Below are 18,807 nucleotides of genomic sequence, written 5' to 3' on the forward strand. Positions count from 1 at the left end.
CTCTTACTCACTGTTGGTGGGACTGTATAATGGTTCAGCCACTCTGGAAGTCAGTCTGGCAGTTCCTTAGAAAACTAGATATAGAGTTACCATTCGATCCAGCGATTGCACTTCTCGGTATATACCCGGAAGATTGGAAAGCAGTGACACGAACAGATATCTGCACGCCAATGTTCATAGCAGCATTATTCACAATTGCCAAAAGATGGAAACAACCCAAATGTCCTTCAACAGATGAGTGGATAAATAAAATGTGGTATATACACACGATGGAATACTATGCAGCAGTAAGAAGGAACGATCTCATGAAACATATGACAACATGGATGAACCTTGAAGACATAATGCTAAGCGAAATAAGCCAGGCACAAAAAGAGAAATATTATATGCTACCACTAATGTGAACTTTGAAAAATGTAAAACAAATGGCTTATAATGTAGAATGTAGGGGAACTAGCAATAGAGAGCAATTAAGGAAGGGGGAACAATAATCCAAGAAGAACAGATAAGCTATTTAACGTTCTGGGGATGCCCAGGAATGACTATGGTCTGTGAATTTCTGATGGATATAGTAGGAGCAAGTTCACAGAAATGTTGCTATATTAGGTAACTTTCTTGGGGTAAAGTAGGAACATGTTGGAAGTTAAGCAGTTATCTTAGGTTAGTTGTCTTTTTCTTACTCCCTTGTTATGGTCTCTTTGAAATGTTCTTTTATTGTATGTTTGTTTTCTTTTTAACTTTTTTTCATACAGTTGATTTAAAAAAGAAGGGAAAGTTAAAAAAAAAAAAAAAGAAAAGAAAAAAAAAAAAAGATGTAGTTCCCCCTTGAGGAGCCTGTGGAGAATGCAGGGGTATTCGCCTACCCCACCTCCATGGTTGCTAACATGACCACAGACATAGGGGACTGGTGGTTTGATGGGTTCAGCCCTCTACCACAGGTTTTACCATTGGGAAGACGGTTGCTGCAAAGGAGAGGCTAGGCCTCCCTATGGTTGTGCCTAAGAGCCTCCTCCCGAATGCCTCTTTGTTGCTCAGATGTGGCCCTGTCTCTCTAGCTAAGCCAACTTGAAAGGTGAAATCACTGCCCTCCCCCCTACGTGGGATCAGACACCCAGGGGAGTGAATCTCCCTGGCAACGTGGAATATGACTCCCGGGGAGGAATGTAGACCCGGCATCGTGGGACGGAGAACATCTTCTTGATCAAAAGGGGGATGTGAAAGGAAATGAAATAAGCTTCAGTGGCAGAGAGAATCCAAAAGGAACCGAGAGATCACTCTGGTGGGCACTCTTACGCACACTTTAGACAACCCTTTTTAGGTTCTAAAGAATTGGGGTAGCTGGTGGTGGATACCTGAAACTATCAAACTACAACCCAGAACCCATGAATCTCAAAGACAGTTGTATAAAAATGTAGCTTATGAGGGGTGACAAGGGGATTGGGAAACCCATAAGGACCACACTCCCCTTTGTCTAGTTTATGGATGGATGAGTAGAAAAATAGGGGAAGGAAACAAACAGACAAAGGTACCCAGTGTTCTTTTTTACTTCAATTGCTCTTTTTCACTCTAATTATTATTCTTGTTATTCTTGTGTGTGTGCTAATGAAGGTGTCAGGGATTGATTTAGGTGATGAATGTACAACTATGTAATGGTACTGTGAACAATCGAAAGTACGATTTGTTTTGTATGACTGCGTGGTATACGAATATATCTCAATAAAATGAAGATTAAAAAAAAAAAAAAAAGAAAAAAAAAGACATAATGCTGAGCAAAATAAGCCAGGCACAAAAAGAGAGATATTGTATGTTACCACTAATGTGAATTCTGTGAAAAATGTACAATGTTTTATACTGTAGAATGTAGGGGACCTAGAGATACCAATTAGTGGAGGGGGAATGATAATCTAATAAGAACAGATAAACTATGGAGGGTAATCTCAATGTTATGGGAATGCTCAGGAATGATTATGGTTTGTAAACTTTCTTGGATATAGTAAGATCAAGTTGGAAGCAATAGAGTTATTTTAGGTTTTTTTTTTCTCTTATTCCTTTGTTTTCTTAGGGGTTGTTAATTTTCTTGGGGTATGGAAGGAACATGTTGGAAGCAACGTAGTTATTTTAGATTATTTGTTTTTCTTACTCCTCTGTTTGGACATGGTTTATTAATTTTCTTGGGGTATGGTAGGAACATATTGGAAGCAAAGTAGTTATTTTAGGTTATTTGTTTTCCTTAATCCATTGCTTTGTTTGAAATGTTGTGGGGTTTTTTTGGTTGTTGTTTGCCTGTTTGTTTTTAATTTTTTGATAAACAAAGTTAAAAAATTGAAAAAAAATCAGTAGAAAAATGGGAGTAAAAACTAAATGACAAATAGGGTGGGATGGGGGGATGGTTTGGGTATTCTTTTTTCACTTTTATTTTTTATTCTTATTCTGATTCTTTCTGATGTAAGGAAAATGTTCAGAAATAGATTGTGGTGATGAACGCATAACTATATGATCATACTGTGAACAGTTGATTGTATACCATGGATGACTGTATGGTTTGTGAATATATTTCAATAAAACTGAATTAAAAAAAAAAAAAAAAAAAAAAGAAACCTCAGTAAGATTAAGTGCTGATTTCTCATCAGAAACCATAAAAGCAGGAAGACAGTGGGGTGCCATATTAAAAGTGCTGAAAGCAAAACATTGCCAACCACAAATTCTATATCCGGCAAAACTGTCTTTCAAAAATGAGGACGGCATTAAGACATCCTCAGATAGACAAAACTGAGGGATTTTGTCACCACTGGATCAGCCCTACAAGGAATACTGAAGGGAGTTCTTCAGGTTGAAAGTAAAGGATATTAGACAATTGACTGAAGCCACATAAAGATCTCTGTAAAGGATGATGACATGGATAAATATAAATACCAGTACTGTTGTATTTTTGGTGTTAAGTACACTTTTTACTTCTTCAGGATCTAAAGGCAAATGCATAAGATGTAATGATACATCAATGGTTTTGGACTTATAATATATAAATATGTAATTTCTGATAAGAACTCCATAAAGGTTAAGGGACAGAGGGGTTAGGAATGTAGTTTGTGTACGCTATCAAAGTTAAATTGGTATCAAAACAAATGAGATTCTTAGAGATTTAGGATGTTAAATTTAAGTCCCATGGTAAACCCAAAGAAAATACCAGAGACAGAAAGCAAAGGTCAAGTTACCCAGGGTGGGGGGTAGGTACAATGGGGAGTTAACGTAAAATGAGTAAAGGGTTTTTGTTTGGAGTGAAGGTAAAGTTCTAGTAATGGAAAGTGGTGAGGGTATTGCAACATTGTGAATGTGATCAATCCCACTGAATGATATGCTTGGGAGGGGTTGTGATGGAAAAATTTATGTTTCAAAACAGTTTTTCAAAAAAAATTTCAGAAGAAAAGAAAGATAAACTAAAGAGATAATGAAAATTAAGTACAATACATGATATTGGATGCGATCTAAGAATGGAGGAGAAAAGGCCCAAAAGGACATTATTGGGACATATGAATAGATTGGAACATAGACTGTAAGCTTTATATCAATGTTAAATTTCTTAAATTTGATAACTGCATTAAGGTGATTACATAAGTGAATATCTTGTTCATAGGTAATGTAAAAGTAAGTCTTACAGATTCAAGGAGTATGATGTGTACAACCTGCTCAAGTGTTCAGAAGATAGATAGATAGATAGATAGATAGATAGACAGAGAGGCAGACAGACATGGCAAAGTTGGCAAAATGTTAAAAATGGTGGATCTGGGTTTCTGGAGGGGTGGGGGCATGTTAGAGTTCTCTATATGGTATTTGTATTATTTTTGCAACTGTCCTGTAAGTTTGACATTATTTCAAAAAAAAAAGTCAAAATAAATAAAAAAAAAAAAAAGAAGACTCTAGAAGAGCATAAAGAAGACATTGCAAGACTAAATAAAAAAATGGATGATCTTATGGAAATTAAAGAAACTGTTGACCAAATTAAAAAGACTCTGGACACTCATAGTACAAGACTAGAGGAAGTTGAACAACGAATCAGTGACCTGGAAGATGACAGAATGGAAAATGAAAGCATAAAAGAAGAATGGGGAAAAAAATTGAAAAAATCGAAATGGACCTCAGGGATATGATAGATAATATGAAACGTCCAAATATAAGACTCATTGGTGTCCCTGAAGGGGAAGAAAAGGGTAAAGGTCTAGGAAGAGTATTCAAAGAAATTGTTGGGGAAAACTTCCCAAATCTTCTAAACAACATAAATACACAAATCATAAATGCTCAGCGAACTCCAAATAGAATAAATCCAAATAAACCCACTCCGAGACATATACTGATCACACTGTCAAACACAGAAGAGAAGGAGCAAGTTCTGAAAGCAGCAAGAGAAAAGCAATTCACCACATACAAAGGAAACAGCATAAGACTAAGTAGTGACTACTCAGCAGCCACCATGGAGGCGAGAAGGCAGTGGCACGATATATTTAAAATTCTGAGTGAGAAAAATTTCCAGCCAAGAATACTTTATCCAGCAAAGCTCTCCTTCAAATTTGAGGGAGAGCTTAAATTTTTCACAGACAAACAAATGCTGAGAGAATTTGCTAACAAGAGACCTGCCCTACTGGAGATACTAAAGAAAGCCCTACAGACAGAGAAACAAAGAAAGGACAGAGAGACTTGGAGAAAGGTTCAGTACTAAAGAGATTCGGTATGGGTACAATAAAGGATATTAATAGAGAGAGGGAAAAATATGGCAAACATAAACCAAAGGATAAGATGGCCGATTCAAGAAATGCCTTCACGGTTATAACATTGAATGTAAATGGATTAAACTCCCCAATTAAAAGATACAGAATCGCAGAATGGATCAAAAAAAAAGAACCATCAATATGTTGCATACAAGAGACTCATCTTAGACACAGGGACACAAAGAAACTGAAAGTGAAAGGATGGTAAAAAATATTTCATGCAAGCTACAGCCAAAAGAAAGCAGGTGTAGCAATATTAATCTCAGATAAAATAGACTTCAAATGCAGGGATGTTTTGAGAGACAAAGAAGGCCACTACATACTAATAAAAGGGGCAATTCAGCAAGAAGAAATAACAATCGTAAATGTCTATGCACCCAATCAAGGTGCCACAAAATACATGAGAGAAACACTGGCAAAACTAAAGGAAGCAATTGATGTTTCCACAATAATTGTGGGAGACTTCAACACATCACTCTCTCCTATAGATAGATCAACCAGACAGAAGACCAATAAGGAAATTGAAAACCTAAACAATCTGATAAATGAATTAGATTTAACAGACATATACAGGACATTACATCCCAAATCACCAGGATACACATACTTTTCTAGTGCTCACGGAACTTTCTCCAGAATAGATCATATGCTGGGACATAAAACAAGCCTCAATAAATTTAAAAAGATTGAAATTATTCAAAGCACATTCTCTGACCACAATGGAATACAATTAGAAGTCAATAACCATCAGAGACTTAGAAAATTCACAAATACCTGGAGGTTAAACAACACACTCCTAAACAATCAGTGGGTTAAAGAAGAAATAGCAAGAGAAATTGCTAAATATATAGAGACGAATGAAAATGAGAACACAACATACCAAAACCTATGGGATGCAGCAAAAGCAGTGCTAAGGGGGAAATTTATAGCACTAAACGCATATATTAAAAAGGAAGAAAGAGCCAAAATCAAAGAACTAATGGATCAACTGAAGAAGCTAGAAAATGAACAGCAAACCAATCCTAAACCAAGTAGAAGAAAAGAAATAACAAGGATTAAAGCAGAAATAAATGACATAGAGAACAAAAAAACAATAGAGAGGATAAATATCACCAAAAGTTGGTTCTTTGAGAAGATCAACAAGATTGACAAGCCCCTAGCTAGACTGACAAAATCAAAAAGAGAGAAGACCCATATAAACAAAATAATGAATGAAAAAGGTGACATAACTGCAGATCCTGAAGAAATTAAAAAAATTATAAGAGGATACTATGAACAACTGTATGGCAACAAACTGGATAATGTAGAGGAAATGGACAATTTCCTGGAAACATATGAACAACCTAGACTGACCAGAGAAGAAATAGAAGACCTCAACCAACCCATCACAAGCAAAGAGATCCAATCAGTCATCAAAAATCTTCCCACAAATAAATGCCCAGGGCCAGATGGCTTCACAGGGGAATTCTACCAAACTTTCCAGAAAGAACTGACACCAATCTTACTCAAACTCTTTCAAAACATTGAAGAAAATGGAACACTACCTAACTCATTTTATGAAGCTAACATCAATCTAATACCAAAACCAGGCAAAGATGCTACAAAAAGGAAAACTACAGGCCTATCTCCCTAATGAATATAGATGCAAAAATCCTCAACAAAATACTTGCAAATCGAATCCAAAGACACATTAAAAAAATCATACACCATGACCAAGTGGGGTTCATTCCAGGCATGCAAGGATGGTTCAACATAAGAAAAACAATCAATGTATTACAACACATTAAAAACTCGAAAGGGAAAAATCAATTGATCATCTCAATAGATGCTGAAAAAGCATTTGACAAAATCCAACATCCCTTTTTGATAAAAACACTTCAAAAGGTAGGAATTGAAGGAAACTTCCTCAACATGATAAAGAGCATATATGAAAAACCCACAGCAAGCATAGTACTCAATGGTGAGAGACTGAAAGCCTTCCCTCTAAGATCAGGAACAAGACAAGGATGCCCGCTGTCACCACTGTTATTCAACATTGTGCTGGAAGTGCTAGCCAGGGCAATCCGGCAAGACAAAGAAATAAAAGGCATCCAAATTGGAAAAGAAGAAGTAAAACTGTCATTGTTTGCAGATGATATGATCTTATATCTAGAAAACCCTGAGAAATCGACGATACAGCTACTAGAGCTAATAAACAAATTTAGCAAAGTAGCGGGATACAGGATTAATGCACATAAGTCAGTAATGTTTCCATATGCTAGAAATGAACAAACTGAAGAGACACTCAAGAAAAAGATACCATTTTCAATAGCAACTAAAAAAATCAAGTACCTAGGAATAAACTTAACCAAAGATGTAAAAGACCTATACAAAGAAAACTACATAACTCTACTAAAAGAAATAGAAGGGGACCTTAAAAGATGGAAAAATATTCCATGTTCATGGATAGGAAGGCTAAATGTCATTAAGATGTCAATTCTACCCAAACTCATCTACAGATTCAATGCAATCCCAATCAAAATTCTAACAACCTACTTTGCAGACTTGGAAAAGCTAGTTATCAAATTTATTTGGAAAGGGAAGATGCCTCGAATTGCTAAAGACACTCTGAAAAAGAAAAACGAAGTGGGAGGACTTACACTCCCTGACTTTGAAGCTTATTATAAAGCCACAGTTGCCAAAACAGCATGGTACTGGCACAAAGATAGACATATAGATCAATGGAATCGAATTGAGAATTCAGAGATAGACCCTCAGATCTATGGCCGACTGATCTTTGATAAGGCCCCCAAAGTCACTGAACTGAGCCATAATGGTCTTTTCAACAAATGGGGCTGGGAGAGTTGGATATCCATATCCAAAAGAATGAAAGAGGACCCCTACCTCACACCCTACACAAAAATTAACTCAAAATGGACCAAAGATCTCAATATAAAAGAAAGTACCATAAAACTCCTAGAAGATAATGTAGGAAAACATCTTCAAGACCTTGTATTAGGCGGCCACTTCCTAGACTTTACACCCAAAGCACAAGCAACAAAAGAGAAAATAGATAAATGGGAACTCCTCAAGCTTAGAAGTTTCTGCACCTCAAAGGAAGTTCTCAAAAAGGTAAAGAGGCAGCCAACTCAATGGGAAAAAATTTTTGGAAACCATGTATCTGACAAAAGACTGATATCTTGCATATACAAAGAAATCCTACAACTCAATGACAATAGTACAGACAGCCCAATTATAAAATGGGCAAAAGATATGAAAAGACAGTTCTCTGAAGAGGAAATACAAATGGCCAAGAAACACATGAAAAAATGTTCAGCTTCACTAGCTATTAGAGAGATTCAAATTAAAACCACAATGAGATACCATCTAACACCGGTTAGAATGGCTGCCATTAAACAAACAGGAAACTACAAATGCTGGAAGGGATGTGGAGAAATTGGAACTCTTATTCATTGTTGGTGGGACTGTATAATGGTTCAGCCACTCTGGAAGTCAGTCTGGCAGTTCCTTAGAAAACTAGATATAGAGCTACCATTCGATCCAGCGATTGCACTTCTCAGTATATACCCGGAAGATCTGAAAGCAGTGACACGAACAGATATCTGCATGCCAATGTTCATAGCAGCATTATTCACAATTGCCAAGAGATGGAAACAACCCAAATGTCCTTCAACAGATGAGTGGATAAATAAAATGTGGTATATACACACGATGGAATACTACGCGGCAGTAAGAAGGAACGATCTCGTGAAACATATGACAACATCGATGAACCTTGAAGACATAATGCTGAGCGAAATAAGCCAGGCACAAAAAGAGAAATATTATATGCTACCACTAATGTGAACTTTGAAAAATGTAAAACAAATGGTTTATAATGTAGAATGTAGGGGAACTAGCAGTAGAGAGCAATTAAGGAAGGGGGAACAATAATCCAAGAAGAACGGATAAGCTATTTAACGTTCTGGGGATGCCCAGGAATGACTATGGTCTGTTAATTTCTGATGGATATAGTAGGAACAAGTTCACAGAAATGTTGCTATATTATGTAACTTTCTTGGGGTAAAGTAGGAACATGTTGGAAGTTAAGCAGTTATCTTAGGTTAGTTGTCTTTTTCTTACTCCCTTGTTATGGTCTCTTTGAAATGTTCTTTTATTGTATGTTTGTTTTCTTTTTAACTTTTTTTTTCATACAGTTGATTTAAAAAAGAAGGGAAAGTTAAAAAAAAAAAAAAAGAAGAAAGAAAGAAAAACAAGGAAAAAAAAAAGATGTAGTGCCCCCTTGAGTAGCCTGTGGAGAATGCAGGGGTATTCGCCTACCCCACCTCCATGGTTGCTAACATGACCACAGACATAGGGGACTGGTGGTTTGATGGGTTGAGCCCTCTACCATAAGTTTTACCCTTGGGAAGACGGTTGCTGCAAAGGAGAGGCTAGGCCTCCCTATATTTGTGCCTAAGAGTCTCCTCCTGAATGCCTCTTTGTTGCTCAGATGTGGCCCTCTCTCTCTGGCTAAGCGAACTTGAAAGGTGAAATCACTGCCCTCCCTTCTACGTGGGATCAGACACCCAGGGGAGTGAATCTCCCTGGCAACGTGGAATATGACTCCCGGGGAGGAATGTAGACCCGGCATCGTGGGACGGAGAACATCTTCTTGACCAAAAGGGGGATGTGAAAGGAAATGAAATAAGCTTCAGTGGCAGAGAGATTCCAAAAGGAGCCGAGAGGTCACTCTGGTGGGCACTCTTACGCACACTTTAGACAACCCTTTTTAGGTTCTAAAGAATTGGGGTAGCTGGTGGTGGATACCTGAAACTATCAAACTACAACCCAGAACCCATGAATCTCGAAGACAGTTGTATAAAAATGTAGCTTATGAGGGGTGACAATGGGATTGGGAAAGCTATAAGGACCACACTCCACTTTGTCTAGTTTATGGATGGATGAGTAGAAAAATAGGGAAGGAAACAAACAGACAAAGGTACCCAGTGTTCTTTTTTACTTCAATTGCTCTTTTTCACTCTAATTATTATTCTTGTTATTTTTGTGTGTGTGCTAATGAAGGTGTCAGGGATTGATTTAGGTGATGAATGTACAACTATGTAATGGTACTGTAAACAATCGAAAGTACGATTTGTTTTGTATGACTGCATGGTATGTGAATATATCTCAAAATGATGATAAAAAAAATAAAATAAAAGGTTGTCTTTAAAATAAAAATTAAAAAAAAAAAAAAAACAGATACAAAAATAAAATCAAAGAAGTAAAATCCTATACTCCTAAATTCTATTTGGAATATCAATATTAACTCAGTATATACTTTCTCTTTAAAAAAAAAAAAAAACAAAAAAGAGCTCTGTCAACCAAAAAGGCCTAGAAACAATAACCAGTCCAATGGCAATGAGCACATGTAATGGCTGGATTGTGGTCTCTAAATACCATTATTCACTAAAAGAAAACAGAATTCCTTGGAGGAATGACTGATTCCAAGTCTAGGGCATGAACGTACAAGATGATCCTGGATATCTTGTCATGCTGGAACTCAAAGAAACCATTATAGACTACTGTGGTCATGTCAAAAAGATGCAGAAGCACTTAAGAGGCTCCTACTGGCCAAGATGGAACACTGTACATCAATAAAAATAACTATGATGGATTGAAACTCACTAAAGTATGTTAAAATCCATAAGTACATAATGATAGTTTTTAAAAATTGGTCATCTTTTAAAGATGATAGGGAACCAATTCATCATTCTGAAAACTTAAATAAAAGGAAAGAATCAAGTATTTAATCTGTCTTTCTGGTATAAAGTATACCTGAGGGTAACCAAATAGTCGATGAGGGAAAGTTTCTCTCTATTCCAGTTAATAGACGATAACAGAATTAGAATATGCAAACTCCTACAGAAATAATGGATTTGGGGACAGTAGTCTTCAAAGGGGACTAATGACAAAAAGAGAGAGAAGGGGACATTACTGCCTCCTGAACATTACTGCCAACTGAACTTGAATCAGAACAAGCCTCTAGTCCCAACTATCCATCCACAGGAAAAACGGGACAGAGGACTATACTAAATGACACCTTGGGAATGCAATCACTGAAATCCAGAATTTAGGAAACTCTATAGGACAGTCAACCTGGTATCTTTAACAACAACTAAAAGGAAGAGGAAACAGGTAGATTAAAAGAGACATTAACAAAATACAAAATGTGGAAACTTTGATTTTGAGAAACCAACTGGAAAGCAAAAAAGAAAGAGACGGAGAGACAGTTTATTTGACGATTTCAGAAAATCTTTGTTAAATTTTATCCGGTGTTATAGTGGGTATTGAGTTTGTTTGAATAATAAGAGGCCTAGTCTTTCAGAGATACATACCAAAATATATATGGACAAAATGATATGTTTTGAATTTGCTTCAAAATAATCCAGGGCGGCAGGGAGGAGGAGGGATTGCCGTTGGAGGAGATATAAATGAATCAAGAATGGCCACGCGTCAATTACTATAGCTGGGTGATGCTTAACTGGAGAAATCATTATACTACCTTATCTATTTTTGTTTATATTTCAGCTTTCCATAATAAAATATATTTTTTAATACTGTGAAAAATACTTTCCACTAAAAAATGTACTTGCCTCAAGGGAGCAAGACAAGAGTACAAAGAGATGGAGCAGAAAACTACTACTTTTCATTACTTTCATTTCTTTTCTGAACAATTTAACTTTATTTAAACATACATATGTGTTATTTTAGGTGAAATAAATATTTTAAATAAATTAATTTTTTAAATAATAGAAATGCAAGGGGGGACCCTCCAATTCCAGCCAGGATAGAATAGTTTGATTCAGACTGACCCTAAAAATAACTATAAAAGCTGGACAATATAAAACTGTTTGAAGGCATTGGAAAGGCAACAATCTTTGAAAGACAGGAAACACACAAGGTGAGCCCCACATTCAACCAAGGTTTATTATATACATTACATATGATATGGGATTTATCAAGTTGTTCTTATAGCATTTACATGGAAGAATCCTACTACTATATATTTACTCATATAATTTATAGTTAACAAAGCACTTTTCACAAAAATTCTAAGTTTAACCCCACAATACTCTAGGGTAGATATTAATATTCCTTTTTTTACAAATGAGAAGACTAAATAATCTTCCCAAGTCACACAGCTAGTAATTTGCAGAGCTGGGCTTCAAATCTAGGTCTTCAGGCTTCTAATCCTGTACTTTTCCTTACTGCTGAATGTTCATAATTTTCATTAGCTATTACTCAGAAAACCTCTTTTAAAACTAAATAATACTGCTCCCTTTTTCTAAGTGGAGAAACAAGTTAGCAGTGATAAAAGCAAAAAAAAATAATTCATAAATCCTGAATTGAAAGTTCAATATTTAGTCCACTGAACCTTTGCAATAACAACTATAGTACTGCTGAGACCTTTAACTGTAGTAGATATCCCTATTGTAAAAGGAACTTGGACAGCACTAAAGGATTCAAACCCCTTCCAGATTTACTCAAACTTCTACCATCTACATATGAATAACCACCATCTCATTGCATCTGCACTTTCTCTTCAGTTAATTCAGACTTACCAAAATCTGTCTTCGAATAGCTTCTTCAGAAGGAGCTGAGCTTTCACACATACACACCAGCTTGCAAGCAACATGTCGTACTGCAAAATAGTAATTAGACACCCATAAGCATAAAACATTCATTTTCCTTTTATGTATACCTATAAAGAGAAAATGAGGGCTGAAGTGAAGTCAGTTTTGTAATTGTTAAAATTAAGTATTGTAAAGGACTTTTATAAAACAATTTTCAAAAGTAAATGACCTGAAACTTAGATGAATCCTTTGCTTAATGCTCCATTCAGAGAGATATTCAGTTCTCATATTTTAATTTCTGCAGGTCTTAAATCCCAAAGGCTCACCGAGGATACCTGGTTCCATGTGTCATTCTTGTATATATCATGCTGGCAACAGCATAATTTTAAATAGAATGGGAACTTAAAAGCTATCAACATCTCACAAAATCTCTGGATACCAGGCCAGTTTTAGATTTTTCACCTAAAATGTGAAATTTTCTAAATACATTCTTTTCTGTAGGTGATTTAATAGTTCCTGAAGTATAATTTAGAAAGTACAGACATCTTCATTATATCATTCATTTCCCCTTGAAAATAGGAACATTTAAATAATATTGTTGTTAGGTTCAGAGCCGTTCAAGAATCCACACAAATGCAGCGAATCATGGTTTAAGTAGAGAATTTAAGGTTTATTAGAGGAAGAAAGCAGAAGAAAGCAGGTGGGAGCCATTAGAAAAGAAAGAAAGGAAAAATGGCTTCGGCCCTCTATCTGAGAGCAGCATTTTTTAAAGGAAAAACCCACGTTGGGTATTGGGGGGGGGGGGTCCTGCTGAGTGTGTTCTGGGCCTCGATTGGGTGAGTGCTTATCAGTTTCTGCTGACTGGTTACTAGGGTTTTAACACACTACTCTTCTTTGTTGTGCACTATATTATCTATGTGGAGGAAGCAGGCCTTTCGGCTTGTTTGCGGTCATTCATCTTTATGGGGATATCTGATCTTGCCTTGTCTGCCCCTGGAGTCTAGGTGCCACTGTGACTGGGATTCCTAAAACAGCCTTCAACCCTTAGTTTATGGCACACCCGGTATTTATGAGATAAGCAGCAGGGCCCGTGAATCAGACATTCCTTCTATATGTTAGACTCTTTTTCTGGGGCCTGACAATTGTCATCTTTATTTCTGTAGTTTCTTTCATCATAAAACACATCCAAATTTTTTAAAGATGACCTCACACAGAACTAGTCGCCTTTATGTTAGATCTCAGCAGCCATTCTACCTATGCTAATACCCTTTCTGAATAATATTCCATGGAAAAAGAGATTTGCCCCATTGAAATTACAGGGTTACTGAAGTGGTCAGATTTTTACATCAAAAGATGTAAAATTTATTCATTCCTTAACAAAATTAATTTGCTTCTGAAAAAAAATTTCCAGTAAAACAATTTCTACTACTATATTTATATTGACTTGCATTTCCAGTTCTGAGGATGTTTCCTTTCTTTTTTCCAAAGTTTACTAATTCTTCAGTATTCTCAAGGAACCTGATCTCTCAATTATGTCCCTTCTTCAAAGATTTCTTGAGTACCTCCCTCTGAAGTTACTCCTTCTGATCTATCTTCAAACATAACCATCTCGCCTCCTTGAAAAACTTCAACAACTGACTCTACTCTGCTTTAAGCTTCTATTCCCCTTCTCCTCTTCCTGTCATTCCCAAACTTTGTGAATTGAATGGTCTACCAGCTACCGTTGTTTTCTTGCTACCCAGTAATCTCACTAAGCTCCTGCAATCTGTTTTGCATCCTTACCGCATTATTTAAACGGCAGCCCCCAAAATCACCTTCCTGACTTCTGAGCAACATTTCACAATGATTATCATACCTTTTTTGAATCAACCTACTCCCTTGGTCTCACACTATCCTGGTTAGCATTGAGCAGTGTTCCTGTATGGGAAATGTCTCATTCTAAGAACTTTGCTACCATCCCTACATTCATGATCCAGTTGTTGGTATTTATCACCAGGTCAAAGGTGGCTGAGGCTGAAAAAGAATGCTACTCCAATGTAATGATGTTTTCTTTGTTGCTGTTGTGCTATCCTTGTCTTCTTATCAGTCTGTTCTTGACCCTTCTATATTATAGACATTTTGGTTAGTTGCTTACTGTCTCCTTTGAACATCTGCCTTACTCTATGCCATCAGTGCCCACAACATGGTATTTCAATTGCCTTGAGACAGCACCTAGTGTTGCGCCCTCTGACATTTATTAATTCTTTATTTTTACTTTTTATTTAGCTTTAACCCCTTTCTTCCCAGATCCTCAAGCATAATATGTGCCTGGCAAATTTGTTTTGGAGTCTTACATAGTCCCTTTCTCCTGTCTTGTCATAACATGGTATGACAACCCTATGAGGAGTACATACTCCATAAATGAATGATGAGTTTTCTCTAGAATCTTTTTGAGTGTTCCTATCCTTCTTCTTCACCCCCACCCCAGTCTCTAACTGGAAGATTCAAGGTTAAAATCTCACCACTCTGTTCTTCTCTCAACACCAGTGGTTCTTAAAATTTGGTGTGCATGAGAATTCCTGAGAAATTTTTTTTCAAATTATAGAGATGCCCAGGTTTCATCCTAAATCTACCGAATCAAAACCTACAATGGTATGGCCTGAGTATCTGTAATTTTAACAGGCTCCAGGGATGATTCTGATTTATACCAATATTTAAGAACCACTGCTCTGTATTTTCTCCTTCCCAGAAATCAAATACTCTTGTGGCTTCAACTATCACCTCTATGTGAATAATTGTAAAATCTATAGGTCAAACTCTCATCTTTCTCATAAGCTCCAGTCTCACATCTCCAACCTTATTGTCACCTCAAATGCAACAGGTCTAAAACTAAAATTTACAATCATTTCTCCACCTTCCAATTTTCCTATTTCTGTTGATTGTTCCATCATTCTTCCAATAATCAAAAATTGAAGCTTATATATCTTTATAGCTTTTTCATCACATACCATAATCTAGGCACATTGAATTTGTTTTTAAGAAGACAAGATATCTTCCAATCAACATATTTTTGGAACAAAACTTTTAAATCAGGGGATTCCTGCACTACATCCTATTGTCCACTGTATCTAAAAAGTACTATACACATAACAAGCACCCAAAAAATCTGATTAAGAATTTCTATATGCAGCAAGACAGTAGATTTGGGGAGGTCCTGGGGCTGCAGTACCATATCCCTTCATTTGCCATATCCCCACTATTTGACAACCAGTGAAAAACATCTGAAGCAACATTCCTTGATATGCAGAATGGTAGTTTAGAATTAACACATTTTAGTATACACAGTTAACCTGTGTACTAAGTTTTTCTCAAAGATAAATTTCTAACTCTTCTCTCCCCATAACTACAGGATCTAAGGTTCCCAGGAGCAAAGATATCAACATCTATCTAAGAGTTAAAAGAATAGAATTGTTCTCTAAACATCCTAATAGAGGAGTAGAGTCATGAGTAAGTATATTATTGACTATATTAACCGATAATTACCCTATACCTACCCTGAATTTAAAATAGTTTGGTTTATATTCATAAAGAAAAATACTTAGTAATAAATTCAATTTGGTACATACAGACTGTGATGGATAATTTCATGTGTCAACTTGCCTAGGCTATAGTGTTCAGTTGGTTGATCAAGCACTGGACTGCTTATTACTGTGAGAGTATTTCATAGATGAGATTTGCATGTTTAATCAGTGGATTGCATCTACAATCAACAAAAGAAATTGCCCTCAGCAATTTGGAGAGTCTCTTCATCCCATCAATTAGAGTTCTTAAAAGCCAGACTGGGGGTTTCAGAGGTCAAAAGAAGAATTTCTGCCTCAACTTCAGCATTGGATCTTGCTGGAATTTCTAGCCAGCCAGCTTCCTCTGGGGAATTCAAACTGAGGACTTCAGCATCACCTTTATCTTTGCTTCTAGCTTTTGGTCTGCCCTACAGAGTTCAGACTTGTCAGTCCCCATGGTCACATAAGCCAATTCCCTACAATAAATCAATCTCTCTCTCACTCTTTTTTTTTTCTCTCTCTCTCTATATATATATCCTGTTTCTCTGGAGAGCCCTGACTAATACACAGACAAAAGTCATTTATCTTTACAAAGTCAAGCAGTTAGAAGTTCACCCTTTGGCTTGTTATCTCAATGTATCCTTTATAATGGGGGATACACTTCCCATAAATGTTTTTGTTGTCACTAGGCTTGCTGAAAATCGACTATCAGCATACAAAACCTGGCCCATTTAGCACAAGCACTAAAACTTGCCTGACAATGGACCACATTTAAATCATCCAAGCAGGTGAGTATGGTTTTGGGTTTGGAGTTTTTGTTGTGTTGTTCTTGCTTGCTCTCCCAGGTTGAAAGAATTTCTATAATTTTTCTTAGTAACTCATTCCAATGTTTATCAACACCTCAAGAAGAAATTATTCTTTGCCATTTTTAAAATCTAAATCCCTCACATGGCAATAGCTTTTCATTCTATTAATAATGGAGAGGGGGACACTACTATTTGATGGTCCCTTGGAATCCTAAACTTTCTGATCATCTCTTCTCCAGGGTAAATTAATAATCCACGTCCTTTAAAGTTTCCTCAAGTTCTCCTTTTCCCTCACTTTAATCATCTTTGTTGTTCATCTTCAGCCTGTCTCTGACAGTGATGCCTTTAAACTTTTATTAATGAGGAGGCAGCCCCCAAAAAGTCACAAAACTGAGGGAGGCTATTTGCTTGAGAAACCAATATTTATGGGCTGTTTGTTTTGGTTTTCTTTTAACAAATCTCCACTAAGAACTGATCAAAACATTATTTACACTTTAAGAACACAACCAAATATACAATAAGAATACTCTTTATGATATGAGACACAAAACATATACATACATTTAGCTTTCTGCTCTTCACTTATAATCAAACCTACTCTCTTGGTAACTGCCCAGTTCCACAGGTTTATCGCCATTTCTTCAACCTGAACAAAGAGAAACATTTCCTTAGCCAGTTAAAATACCATCCATCTCCAATGATATTTCCTTTCTTGTATGTTTTATGCTTATGTAACTATCATGGATCATTTACAGGTTCTCCATAATCTAGTCCCATTCTACCTCTCCCCCCAAAAAACTTACCCGCTATTACAGTGACTGTCTCACTGTCCCATGAACAACTTTGTTCATTACTATCTATGTACCTTAATTCATACTGTTGACTTCATCTGATATACCTCTTCCCTTTGTCTTTATGTAACTCAAATCCAATTCAGTAGCACCAGCTCCAACCATAAGGCTTTCGACAACCAGTACCATCTACATTGATATCTCTTTGAATTCCTATCTTCATTAAGTTTCACGCAATTTAGCAGTTAATTATACCACTTTGTACAATTTATTCTTTAATTGTTATTCTTATTTCCCAACTAGGTTCCTTGATATCAAAGATCATGCCTTGTACAACTTACACAGCACTTATAATAACTGCCAAAGTGCTGAATAAAGGACACACACTCAAATAATAAGATCTGCTGTTTGCTCAGTTTTGTTCTGGGAGCCAGAGGACAAAGTTTCTAATAGCTTCTTTTGGGGTTTGTCTTTCCATTAGGTGGATCCTAGTCAACAGGATACAAAAATAAATTGAGATCATAGTGTCTGAAGGAAAAAATGAGGACACAACATCCATAATTGGAAATAGCTGGTTTCTGGCAAGAGACCTCTGGAAGAAAATTATTAGTCCTAGATGGTGATATTGCCTGAGACCAATATGGCATAGTCTTGACCTAAATCTCCCACTGTGCTGTGGCAATTATGATGGATGCTATAATCTAAGAGGAATACTAACTGGAAAAAAAACCCAACTTATGCATAATGATGGTAGAAAATTATATTTTATATTTTAATTTTAAGTCTTTTCTCTAGGGCCACTTTTCTCATCTACAGTATCATATTTTTTTCTGATGAGCCTCCCTCTAAACCAATTTATCTATCTTGGCTGACACTTCACTAAATATTCTGGGGCTAATTCTCATGCCTAGCTCTGTCCTTCTCACATAATATTCCCATGCCATGGTTGACCTAATGATGCTTTCATGTGAAGCATTATTTGATTTTTCCCCCAAAACACATAAAGAATGAAGAAAAAAACACGTGCTCACCTCAATTAACACAGAAAAGGCATTTAACAAAATCCAGCACCTTTTTTGACAAAAACACTCAGAAAACTAGGAATAGAACAGAACTTTCATCAACAAATAAATGACATATATGAAAAACTTACAGCTAACATCACACTCAACAGTGAAAGCGTGAAAGTTTCCCCCTAATATCAGGATCAAGGCAAGGATGCCCACTTTCACTACTGCTATTCAACATTGTACTGGGAGTTCTAGCCAGAGCAATCAGGCAAGGAAAAGTAGTAA

The 18,807-nt window shown here is 36.4% G+C and overlaps 1 protein-coding gene across 1 annotated transcript in view; it reads right to left on the bottom strand.

Annotated features, from left to right (window-relative positions):
- The window catches only part of TEX11 (testis expressed 11), a 508,239-nt gene that overhangs the window by 477,827 nt on the left and 11,605 nt on the right, over window positions 1-18,807 (bottom strand). Inside the window, exons 3-4 of the mRNA XM_037820830.1 lie at window positions 17,283-17,367; window positions 12,365-12,444 (exon numbers count right to left, since the gene is read on the bottom strand). Coding sequence (XP_037676758.1) covers window positions 12,365-12,444; window positions 17,283-17,367 — 165 coding nt within the window. The remainder of the gene's footprint in view (window positions 1-12,364; window positions 12,445-17,282; window positions 17,368-18,807) is intronic.

The sequence above is a fragment of the Choloepus didactylus genome, chromosome X, assembly GCF_015220235.1.
Source record: "Choloepus didactylus isolate mChoDid1 chromosome X, mChoDid1.pri, whole genome shotgun sequence".
NCBI classification, from domain to species: Eukaryota; Metazoa; Chordata; class Mammalia; order Pilosa; family Megalonychidae; genus Choloepus; species Choloepus didactylus.